The sequence below is a fragment of the Lemur catta genome, chromosome 15 (assembly GCF_020740605.2).
Source record: "Lemur catta isolate mLemCat1 chromosome 15, mLemCat1.pri, whole genome shotgun sequence".
NCBI classification, from domain to species: domain Eukaryota; kingdom Metazoa; phylum Chordata; class Mammalia; order Primates; family Lemuridae; genus Lemur; species Lemur catta.
In genome coordinates this window covers 40,899,432-40,912,191 of record NC_059142.1, presented here as the reverse complement: position 1 = coordinate 40,912,191, position 12,760 = coordinate 40,899,432, and the positions used below count along the sequence as shown (strand labels likewise).

General features: G+C 37.0%; 2 protein-coding genes across 3 annotated transcripts in view; one reads left to right on the top strand and one right to left on the bottom strand.

Moving 5' to 3' along the window:
* The window catches only part of GPATCH8 (G-patch domain containing 8), a 94,362-nt gene that overhangs the window by 57,985 nt on the left and 23,617 nt on the right, over positions 1-12,760 (top strand). For both annotated transcript variants that reach the window (XM_045526740.1, XM_045526741.1), the window contains one exon: positions 10,262-10,405. In XM_045526740.1, the coding sequence (XP_045382696.1) occupies positions 10,262-10,405 (144 nt within the window). The remainder of the gene's footprint in view (positions 1-10,261; positions 10,406-12,760) is intronic.
* Positions 6,219-8,980, bottom strand: LOC123620171 (cytochrome c, somatic-like). Its single transcript, XM_045525179.1, has 2 exons — positions 8,951-8,980; positions 6,219-6,539 (listed from the first exon to the last, which is right to left on the bottom strand). The coding sequence occupies exons 1-2, from the start codon at positions 8,978-8,980 to the stop codon at positions 6,219-6,221; spliced, it is 351 nt and encodes a 116-aa protein (XP_045381135.1).

Sequence of the window (12,760 nt, the reverse complement as noted above, 5' to 3'; positions counted from 1 at the left end):
AGATTAAATAAAAATATAATGAATAACTTTATGCCGTTAAATGTAAAAATTAGGTTTAAGTGGACAAATTCCTTAAAAAAAACTTGCTAAAATAGATTCAAGAGGAAATAGAAAACCTGAATAATTCTATAACTATTAGATAAATTGAATCTGTAGTTAAAAAAAAAATCTTTCCATAAATCCCAAATAATAGAACCAGTGAGTTCTATCACAATTCACAGAAGAAATAACTTTAATCTTAACCAACAATTTCTAATCTTCCGGAGAATTGAAAAAGAAAAACTGGCTCATTTAATGAGAGACTAGTATAACCTTGATGCTAAAACCTGACAAGGACAGTATGACAAGAATAATTATATGTCATTGTCATTCCTAACACAGTTGCAGATCTTAAAACACTAACAAAATCTATCAAGATACATCATGACCAAGTTATCCCACAAATGCAAGATTGATTTAGTGATAGAAATCAATTTATACAACCAACCACATTAAGAAATTAAAGGAAAAAGATTTTATATGATGATCTCAATAGATGTCCCCAAAAAAGCATTTTATTAAATTCCTCTAGCCAGCGGATTTTCCATGTGCTTGTAGTTTTTTAATCTAGTCTTCTAAACTCTTCCCTCAGCGTAGTGTCTTTTTTCTTTTGTTTTTTTTTTTCCTTTAGAGACAAGGTCTCACTATGTTGCCCAGGCTGTCTTGAACTCCTAGCCTCAAGGAATCCTCCCACCGCAGCCTCCCGAAGTGCTGGGATTACAGGCATGAGCCACCATGCCTGGCTCCCCAGTATCTTAATTGGAGCATTTAGTCTAAGTATAGTTAATATCATTTCTGCCATATTTAGATTTAAATCTTCTATCTTGCCTTCTCTTTTTGTTCTTTCCCCCCCTGCTTTTTCTCTTGTTACTTTTTTTTTGGATTGATTGTTTTTATCATACTCTTATTATTATTTTAGTAGTTACTCTAGAAGTTACAATGTATATACCTAACTTACCAAATTTTACTTTACCTTCCCCATGGGCAATATAATATCTTGGAATATTTTTTAACTACCTTCTGTCGTATACTAATAATAGGTTGATTTAAAAACTAGTAATTGGGCCAGACGAAGAGGCTCAGAACTGTAATCCTAGCACTCTGGGAGGCTGAAGCAAGAGGATTCCTCGAGGTCTAGAGTTTGAGACCAGCCTGAGCAAGAGCAAGACCCCGTATCTACTAAAAATAGAAAAAAAAATTAGCCAGGTGTGGTGGTGTATATCTATAGTCCCAGCTACTGGGGAGACTGAGACAGGAGGATCATTTGAGCCCCAGTAGTTTGAGGTTGCAGTGAGCTATGATTACGCCACTGTACTCTACCTGGGACAACAGAGCAAGACTCTGTCTTAAAAAACAAAAAAACCAAAAAAATATCTGGTGATTGATTAGATGTGAAAGATATAAAGGAAATAAAGATGAAAGAACAGATTGTCTAGATGGGATGAGTTTAATTTGGGGTATCTTAAATGTGTGGTGCCTGATGTATAGCCAATGAAGACAGCCATCAAAATATTGAACTCTAGAATGTGGGGGTGTCTCAGCAAGAGATACAGGTTTGAGAGTTATCAGCATATGGATGATTCTAAAGTCACAGGCAATGAATTAAATCACCCAGCAAGAGAGGAAAAGTACAGTATCAAAGATGAAGAATTGGTTCAGTTAGCTTATCAGCAGACTAGAAACAGAAGATAGACTGAGTAAATTTGAAGACAAGTTAATAGAAATTATCCAAACTGAAATTGAAAGAAAAAAACAAAAAAGTAGAACACATGCATGGGACAATATCAAATAATTTAATATGCATTAATTGAAGGGGAGAGAAAAGGGACAGTGGAAATATTTCAAGAGATAATGATTAAGAATTTTCCAAGATGAATTAAAATGTAATTGTCAGGGTCTTTCTTTCTTTTGTTAAATGAGACATAAAATAATCTGACATTTTAAGAGTAAATGAAATATACTGCTTTAAAGTGGTCTGGGGCAGATAGTGCTCTTAGGAAGACGCAAACTCAGACTTCGGCAGAACAACTTAGATTTCAAAGAACTCCTACATAAATAAAGCTCCAAAAAATAGGGGATTATAGTCAAAATATCACAGACCTAATTGGTAAACTAGATTCCATGGGCTAGAGTTGGAGGGGGAAAAAATAGATCCATTGAGATTTTAGATATTAGAATTATCAGCTTGGATACAGCATATAAAAGGATCATATTTAATATGTTTAAAGAAATAGAAGGGATTAAAAATATGAGTGAAGGGCAAGAGACTATATAAAAACTCAAAGAATTAAACACAAAACCAGCCCTTTGAAGCCTTGCTCCACCACTGATTTTAAACAGCCTCATGACTGTCCCTCCCTTTTTAGACTTTTGACACAACTGACCAGTATTCCTTCCTGATAAGAGACCACCGACTATGGAGTGGTTCTGGCCAGTCTCTGGAGGATATTTAGTGAGGATCTTCCATGTCTTCTGCTTCACTTTTTGACATTAGAGGGCCAAAAACTCCACCCTCGTATCATGCTAATGCCACCATTTTTTGCACATGCAACCCATGAAGGAGTATGAAGTTCATTTGCATGTGCGCCATGTTTTCTCTTTCACAAATATTTATGACTCCTCCTATAGCTATGTATATTCAGCCACCCTGCTCAGCAAAAATTACTGTTCCGTTTACCCTTCCCGGGAAGTGCTTGCTCTTGGCTTCTGCCCAATGCTATGCTTCCCAGCCTGCAAGATGGCTGCCTATAGGCTGCAACCCCTTATGAGAAAAAGCTCTCCCTGCCAGGGGAAGGAAAAAAAAACCTCAATGAGAAGAATTAATAGCAGATTATACAAAGGTGAATATTAAATTATTATAACATTCCTGAAGAAATATCCAGAATGCAGCAGAAGGTAGAAAGAAGGGAGGGTGAAAGAGAAAGAGAGAAATGGAAAATATGTGAAAGAGGTTAAGAGTTAGATGACTATGTCTAGACAGAGTTCCAGAAAAAAAAGAATGAAACAAAGGTAATATTTGAAGACAAGACTTCAGAATTCATGAAAGACACCAACTCAACAGATTCAGGAAGCCTAAGGAATTCTCAAGCAAGGTGAAATAATCTGCACATTGACACATCCTGGTAGAACTGCACAATGCCAGTGAAAAAGACATAATCTTCAAAGAAATGTTACAGCAACAAGGAAGTCAGAATACAAATGTGCTCTGAGCAAATAACCATTAACCTAGAATTGTGCACCCGGCAAAAATATCTTTAAGAACAAAGATAGTTTGGGTGCCATGGCTCATGCCTGTGATCCCAGCACTTTGGGAAGGTAAGACAGGAGGATCACTTGAGGCCAGGAATTCGAGACTAGCCTGGGCAATATAGGAGACCCCATCTCTACTAAAAATTTAAAAATTAGCTTAATGTCGTGGTCCTAGCTACATGGGAGACTGAGCCAGGAGGATCACGTGAGCCCAGAAGTTTGAAGTTGCAGTGAGCTGTGATCATGCCACTGCACTCTAGCTTAATGACAGGTGAGACTCTGTCTCAAAAAAAAATTTTTTTTTAATTTAAAAAGCAGAACAAAGATAAAAATAGATAAACTGTTAAAAAATTCGTTTGCTACCAAAAGACTCTCACTAAAAGAAATTTCAAAGAAAGTGCTTTGGGGAGAAGAAATGTGATTCACAATGAAAGGCCTGAGATGCAGTAAGGAATCTCGTATGATCAACATTTAATTGGGTTGTGTGTGTGTGTGTGTTGGTTTTTTTTTTTTTTTAATCCAATCTCTCTCTCTCTTTCCCCCCCCCTCTAGCTACATTCTTTAAGTGACCAGTCTCTTTTTTGGAAGAGTAAATCTTCCAAATATGTATAAATGCTAATCTAAAAACAATATCTTATAGAATTAAATAAAAACCAAGGTAGAATTAAAATTTGCTTCTGTAGCTACCATTTCTGGAAGATGAATTCACTTTGGCACCTTCATACTGTTCACTTTTCTTTTTTTTTTTTTTTTTTTTTGAGACAGTCTCGCTTTGTTGCCTGGGCTAGAGTGAGTGCCGTGGCGTCAGCCTAGCTCACAGCAACCTCAATCTCCTTGGGCTTAAATGATCCTACTGCCTCAGCCTCCCAAGTAGCTGGGACTACAGGCATGTTCCACCGTGCCCGGCTAATTTTTTCTATATATATATATTTTAGTTGTCCAGATAATTTCTTTCTATTTTTAGTAGAGACGGGGGTCTCGCTCTTGCTCAGGCTGGTTTCGAACTCCTGAGCTCAAACAATCCACCCGCCTCGGCCTCCCAGAGTGCTAGGATTACAGGCGTGAGCCACCACGCCAGGCCATATACTGTTCACTTTTAAATCAAAGTCTCCTGTGGATACACCTGACAGGAAGAGGGTATAGATCATATGTCACATGTCTATACCCTGCTTTCAAGGGAGGTTGGGAAAGTCAGCTTTCTGACTTCTGTCTTGGGGAAACCACTGATAAGGAAGAAGATCCACAAGTTGTTTGACAGCTAGACAACATGAAACTGTCCAGGATTCTTCCAGAAAATTATTGTGAAGTATTGGATAGGGCAAAAATAACAATGTGCTATACATATTCACTTTTCACTGGATAGCTTTAATAAGTCTATCCAGACTAGTTAATACTACCACTCCAGGAAATACAACAACCTTTTATTGCTTACTGATTAAGTAGCTCATGTGAGAAAATGGTAGAGGTGATAAATAGTAGAGCTGCTTTGAAACTGTCCTGTGACAAAAAACTGAATAGAAGAAAGGCTGATTTTATGAGCCTTTGAAACAAGACTTACCCTTTTTTTGAGACAGGGTCACTGTTGCCTAGGTTATAGTGCATTGTCATCATAGCTTACTGTAATCTCAAACTCCTGGGCTCAAGTGATCCTTCTGCCTCAACCTCCTGAGTAGCTGGGACTGCAGGCACGTGCCACCACACCTGGCTAATTTTTTTTTTTTTTTGTAGCGTCAGGGTCTCACTATATTGCTCAGACCAGTCTCCAACTCCTGGCCGCAAGTAATCCTCCCACCTTGGCCTCCCAAAGTGCTGGGATTACAGGCATGAGCCACCCCACCCAGCCTAAGACTGACCTTTTTAGGACAGTCAACTGGAAGGAGCTTCTCATTGTGAAAGTTATGTATCTACTCTGCTCTAAAAGTCTAGCAAGTAATCATTTAGCATTCCTCTCCCTCTTTTCATCCTTCTGTGCTACCTTAATATGTATATACTCAACTTGCTTTGAGGTATCTTTTTGAATTTTTATATTCTAATTTTTTAATTCATGATCTGTGATTTTTTTAATTATCTTAAGTTATGATCACACATAATTTTTAAATTTGTGTATATCTCCTCTACTTTAATCCTTCTAATGAGTTGGTAAAAGTACCATTACCAATCACACATATACAGAAGTTTGCAGTTTTATGTGTTTCTGAAGAGCTGTTTAAAGACAATCCTAACTTAGTCTGACTTAGGTAGTAAAGAATTCAAAAGTTTAATTTGCTATTTCTTGTCACATTGACTTGTAAAAGGATTTAACCTTATAGATTGTCTATAAAATGTGGGAAGTGTTAAATATTCTTTATTTAATATTACACATAAACCACACTAAAATGCCTTTCAATAAATAAAAGGCAGCATTTTAGGAGACACAGGAAGATTATTAGATTGGCATTGTGAAGACCAAAAATATATAAAGTAAACATTGCTACCTTATCTCCTCCAACTCTTGCCTTTAACAGGCTGATAAACACAAATTAAAACACCAGTGAGTCTTGCTTGGTTCCAAGACAGTGAAGGGATTTCCCTAGTATTTAAATATATTCACATAACCAGTTATATAAATCTAAATATAAAACCAGTCTTCAACAGGTTTTGAAATGGCAATTTACCATCTTTGGGAAAGTTGAACATTAGTACTTAATCCAATCATATCTTTAGAGGGAGGAAAGTAGTGATAGCATTTACTGAATGGAATTACTATCAAAATTCAAAAAACCGAATTAACCACAAGCCAGTCTTACTTAAATCAGGACTGTCCAACAAAAATATTCTGTCACTCTTCCGTGATCTGAATTCTGGTGTATGAGACCAGTTATATTATGGTACACATTTTAAAAAGTCGTGAGATATTTCTGTTTTGTAATAAATAAGGCAATGGCCAATTATTACTCATTAGTGGCTTTTTTGAGATAAGCTATCAAGTCTGCCCTTTCTCCCTTCTTCTTAGTGCCAGTGAAGATCATTTTTGTTCCAGGGATGTTGGGTTTCTCCAAATACTTCATCAGTGTATCCTCTCCCCAGGTGATGCCTTTGTTTTTATGGGCGTCTATATAAGAGAATCCAGCGGCCTGACCTGTCTTCCACCCAAAGACACCATGGAGCTTTGGCTCAGTCTTGTGCTTGCCTCCCTTTTCCACAGTGTGGCACTGGGCACACTTCTGAACAAAAATCTTGCCTTTCTCAACATCACCGATATTTAATTCTCTCTTTTGTTGGTGATGGTACAAAGGTTCCTGGTCGGAAGCCGGATGTCCCGCTCTCTGATATTTTAATTTTTTTAAGAGACAGGGTCTTGCTCTGTCACCCAGGCTAGAGTGCAGTGGCGTGATCATAGCTCACTGCAATGTGGTGTCTTTTGATGTCTAGTTTTTTTTTTGTTTGTTTATAGAGACAGGGTTTCACACCATCGCCCAGGCTAGTGTGCAGTGGTGTGATCACAGTTCACTGCAACCTTGAATTTCTGTGCTTAAGCAGTCCTGCTGCCTCAGCCTCCCACATCGTTAGGACTATAGGTGTACACCACCATGCCTGGCTAACGTTTTTATTTTTTGTAGAGATGAGGTCTCCTATATTGCCCTGGCTGGTCTCGAACTCCTGGCCTTAAGCTATCCTCCCACCTCAGTCTCCCAAAGTGCTGGGATTACAGGAGTGAGCCACCGAGCTCAGCCTGATATCTAGTTTTTAAGTGGAACTGCTGAGGCAAATTGGACTGCCTGTAGTGTCAGTCCCACAGTTTTGAATCTCGTTAAGATCAACAGGTAACCAACATATCTGTGGGTTGGATTTCCAAGCAGTACAGTTTATTTGAAGAATGACCTTATAATATTTAACTCCATGACCGGCCACAGTCTCAAGTAATGCTTTTTGCCTTAAAATTGAAAAACTGGAAATAATAGCACAGGTTGAGCATCCCTTATCCAAAATGCTTGGGACCAGAAGTGTTCTGGTTTTTGGAGCTTGGAATATTTGCATTATACTTATCAGTTCAGCATCCCTAATCCAAAACATCCAAAATCTGAAATGCTCCAATAAGTATTTTCATTAAACATCATGTCAGTGCTCAAAAAGTCTTGGATTTTGGAGCATTTTAGATTTTGGATTTTCAGATTAGGGGTGCTCAACCTCTTCTTATTAGTACTTGCCTGGCATATCTTTTTCCATTCTGTAACTCTCATCTTTCCAATTCATCATGTTTTAGGCAGCACGTAGTTAGACTTTGTTTTTCTGACAGTTTTTTTTATTATATTTGCTATGTTAGCTACCATTTTGCTTTTATCCCTTTTTTGTCCTGCAAACTAGAAGTTATAGTTTTGTTACTGTTATATTATTACTATTAACCTATATATTTATTAATTTCATTGCTTATCATTTACTTTTAATATTTCATACCTTTTTTCTGGCATCAGTTTTCTTCTTCCCTAAAGTGCATCCTTAAAACAGTGTGACTTTCAAGTCCACAGTAAGAAACACATTTAATATTGCAACCACATACACATACCTGAAACAACAGTTTTGCAAAACAATATTTACCCTTTTTATGTGCAATAAACTATTTTTCTGTTCTTGTTTTTTCTCTTTTTTTATGCCTGTTACAATCTACTAAATTGATGCCATGACCTACTAGTGGGTCACAATCTATGGTTTCAAAAATAGTGCTTTAGAAGATTTTTTAAATATTTATTTTTTAGAGACAGAGTCTCACTCTGCCACCCAGGCTTGCATGCAGTGGTGCAATCATAGCTTACTGCAGTTTGGAACTCCTGGGCTCAAGTGATCCTCCTGCCTTAGCGTCTCGAGTAGCTGGGACTATGGTTACGTGCCACCGCACTTAGCTTACTTTTTTTTCTTTTTTCTTTTTTTGAGACAGAGTCTCACTCTGTTGCCCCAGGTAGAGTGCAGTGGGGTCATCATAACTCACTCACTGCAACCTCAAACTCCTGGGGAAAGCAATCCTGCCATAGCCTCCCAAGTACCTGGGGCTACAGGTGTGCACCACAACTGACATCTGGCTAATTTTTCTATTTTTAGTAGAGATGGGGTCTTGCTCTTGCTCAGACTGGTCTCGAACTCCTGAGCTCAAGCAGTCCTCCCACTTTGGCCTCCCAAAGTGCTAGGATTACAAGCATGAGCCACCTGGCCTGGCCACATTTTTTTTTTAAAAAGAGATGGGGTCTTGCTATGTTGCCCAGGCTGGTCTTAAACTCCTGGGCTCAAGCAATTCTCCCAGGTCTCTGGGATTACAGGCATGAAACACCATGCCCAGCAGAAGTTTCTTTTTTATTAATCTGTGTAGTAAACTTTATCTGAAATGCCTTTGTTTCATCAATTCTGAGAAGTATTTTCATTTGGTACGTAAGTAAATATGTATTTTTTTTTTAGCACACTGCAGATATTATTCCACTGTAGTTTCTATTATTGCTTTTGAATCTGCTGTCAGTCTGATTGTAGGTGATATTTGTTTTTTCTGGGTAGTTTTATGATTTTGTTAACTTTGGTCCCTTGTAGTTTCACCAGAGTGTGTTTAGGTGCGTATTTTGTTTTATTTAGCTTGCTTGTTATACTTTGTACTTCCTGTGTCTGTGGAATCTTGTCTTTCATTGGTTTGGAAAAACCTCACCTTTTGTATCTTCAAGTATTTTTCTCTCATCTTTGCTTCATTCTGTGTTTCTAGGATTTCAGTTGTATATGTACTATTCTATTTTCCATGGCTCTTAACCTCATTTTCATTATTATCTGTTTCCTCATCTCTGTGCTACAATCTGAGTAATTTATTTTAATCTGTCTTCTAGTTTACATCTGTTTTTGGAAAAAATTGAGATATAATTTATATACCGTAAAATTCAATTCAATGGGTTTTTGTATATTCCACAAGATTGTGCAACTCTTCCCATGACCTGATTCCAGAATATTTTTATCACCTTATTACATCTCTTGAGCTGTATCTAATCTGTTTTAGGGGTTTTTGTTTGGGTGGGGGGTTATTTTTTTACAATTCTGTTTTTAAGTTGTAAAAGTCTCATTTGTTTCTTTCTGCAGTTTGCCTCATTTTTTATAGTGTTTTATGCTTGCTCATTGTTGTAATTCCACTTTAAACAATTTATAGTTGCTTTATATTCTATGACAGACTATATTTGAGATCTTGGGGGGCTAAATTTGTTGCTTATTTGTTCTGACTCTCAGAAGGTAAATCTTATGATAGATTTATTTCCTGTGTGTATGGTGATACTTGATTGTAATTCCTGGTTAAACTTAATCTAGGAAAATTTTTAGGGACAAAATTGAGGATGCTTTCTGGGAGGATTTTTGGTTCCCTCTGCCAAGACACAGAGCTCCTAGGATCTCTTCAGCCGACTTCCTTCCATGTTCTTTTGTTTAATGACAGATCTCAGGTTTAGCTCTCCACCTTGCTCAAACCCTGAGCCCCAGTTTTACCTGTATGTCCTAAGGAGAGCACTTTCCCTTTGGAACTCTGACTTCAGTTTCAGACCCAGATCATAGCTTAGTTTTGTTTTATTTTGTCTTTCTCTTCTCCTCTCTTGTCGCCCCTCTTGGGGATTTTCTTACTTCCTGTAGTTCCAGCAATACAATAAAAATTGTTTTATTGAATGTGGTTGGTTTTTAGCCAAGGGTAGGAGATGGGGATGCCAGAGTATCTAGTCTACCATATTGCCAAAAGTGAAGAAAAATTAAACTCTTCTAAACATTTATTTACTTGAAGCCAACTGTTAGTACACCCATACACATATTACCCCACCAAATTGTTACTTGTGTTTCATCCAGCTTTGGTTGGTACCACTAAATTTTATGAAAAGCCCTTTTTTCTCTTCTCAGGTAGACTGGTTTTGTTTTGTTTTGTTTTTTAATAACATTCAGTTAAAATTCTACTAAGTTCATTTTTTTGTTTGTTTGCATTTTTTGGTTCTTACAGGATTATGTTGACAAAGAGAAGGCAATTGCCAAAGCCTTGGAAGACCTCAGAGCCAACTTTTACTGTGAACTCTGTGATAAGCAGTATCAGAAACATCAGGAATTTGACAACCATATCAACTCCTATGATCATGCACACAAGCAGGTGAGGAGTAGTTACTTGCTAACAAAGAAAAAGATACTTTATTGTTCAGTGTTGAATTTTATGAGTGTACCCCAAAAAACTTGTGTCTGCCGATCTTTATCCAAGATCTTATGAAATACTTGATTTTTTTCCAGTGGCAGAAATCCTGATAATAGACACCTCCTATCTTTCCCCCCACTATTTAACGCATTAACTGCCATGTGAGTTGTATTTAACTCAAGCTAGTTTTGAGCCGGGGGCCTCATGAAGCAAAACCTGGGCAAAACCCTGCAGTTGGTTCATGAAAATCTTACTTCTTGATGTTCTTATTGTTACAATTAATATTGACAATTTTGGCTGGGCGCGGTGGCTCACGCCTGTAGCACTCTGGGAGGCTGAGGCGGGTGGATCGCTCAAGGTCAGGAGTTCAAGACCAGCCTGAGCAAGAGCAAGACCCCGTCTCTACTAAAAATAGAAAGAAATTATCTGGACAACTAAAAATATATATAGAAAAAATTAGCCGGGCATGATGGCGCATGCCTGTAGTCCCAGCTACTTGGGAGGCTGAGGCAGTAGAATCGCTTAAGCCCCAGGAGTTTGAGGTTGCTGTGAGCTAGGCTGACGCCACGGCACTCACTCTAGCCCGGGCAACAAAGCGAGACTCTGTCTCAAAAAAAAAAAAAAATATTGACAATTTAATTCTAAAGACGTGGATTAAATGAATAGAAATCAATCAGTTTCATTTTTCTATTTGTGCTTAACTTTAAATTATACTTAAGCCTGACGAGTCAAGGGAAACACTTTACCCTTATGAACTATTTTTCAAGCTTTCACATTACTTTTTACATTACTAATTTTCAAGTTTTTATATCTTTTTTATCAAAAAACACAGAAAACAATAAAAAATAACAGATTTTTCATTAAATTAGAAAGGATCGTTTTGTTTTCAAAGTTTTTATTCTATTTTCCTAATAAACACCATGGCCCCAAGGAAAAAATTTTGGTTTCTAGTGTGGCAGTCAATGTGTTAAAGTAGAATGAAGAATTGTGTTTTATAAATCTTATATTGTGTTTTTGACTTTGAGTGATTTCTAAACTTTAATTTGGTAATCTGGCTGAGAATCACTGGGAGCTTTATTTCCATTTCTTCCCTTTTCTGGACATGTTAAAACTTTGAAGAGTTATCCCAGACTGTGGCCTTTTTCAACTTCTGTATGAAAGAGTTCATGTTTATTGGCTACTATTTCCTATCAGGAAGTCATTTTGTTATTTAGTATACCTTGGGAGGTATACTAAATCTTGAGAAAGAAAATAAAATTAGATGCTGTCTTGACTTTAACATAAAACTCTGATGCTGCATGTTGAAGAGCTGAGAAATGAATTATACTTTCTTTATAGTCTTTTTTTTTTCCCTGTTGTTTTAGAGAAGAAATTTGTACCTAACTAGTTACTGTATATGAAAGATGGCAGTAATTCCCCTGGGAGATTTTAGTGGAGGGTGGGGGGGGGATGAATCATTAGGTCTATAGGACAGTTGTGGCTTATTAAAGAATTTCGAGCCATTTGATCTTGGGTGACTTTAGCATTATTTGCTAGGTCTTGGGGAGGGTATAATAGTTGCATTTGTTAAACTTGGAAAATTTATGAGCATTGTTGGAATGATATTTCTTAAGCTGGACCTGTTAAACCAAGATTTTTTTTTTATCCTTCATCTTCCAACCAACCGTAAGATTTCAGTGCACAGGTAAAAGGCAATCTTTTACCAAGTTTTGCTCATACTAGAATAAGTAGAGTCTATAGGCTGGTTGTGGTATTATACTTTTTTGCAACAATCTCTTCCACATTTAACCACACCTAACCAATTTAAGATTCTTCCACTGTGATAGCATTGTATTCAAGACAGCTTTTCAACTTATTACACACCTTTGGATGTTGTTTTAAAATATTGTGAGCTCCGCTTGATTCAAAGAAGAGAAATTTAGAGAGCATATATATGGACGAAGTACATTGGCTGTTTCCTTACTCTTTCAAAGAATCATCGTTCAAAAAAGGAAAATGCAACAGTGATTACTGCTTATCCAGGAACTTTTCCATTTTTTCAATGCTCATTTTTATGAAATTAATAACAAAGACACTTAGCGTCTTAAGTACAAACCAACATTTTTGGGCTCTTCAGAATTTCTTCAATTAAGAAGTGTCTATGATGTATTAAAAGACCCCAGAAGATACTTTAGGCACAAAAAGGACATTTAGAAAGGTCTTTTGAGTAAAGTCTCAACTAGAAAAAAGTAAACCAAGAAAAGTATACCAGGAAAAGTAAACCAGAATAATGGGCCAGGCAAGGTGGATCATGCATCTCTAAAAATTAAAAAAAAA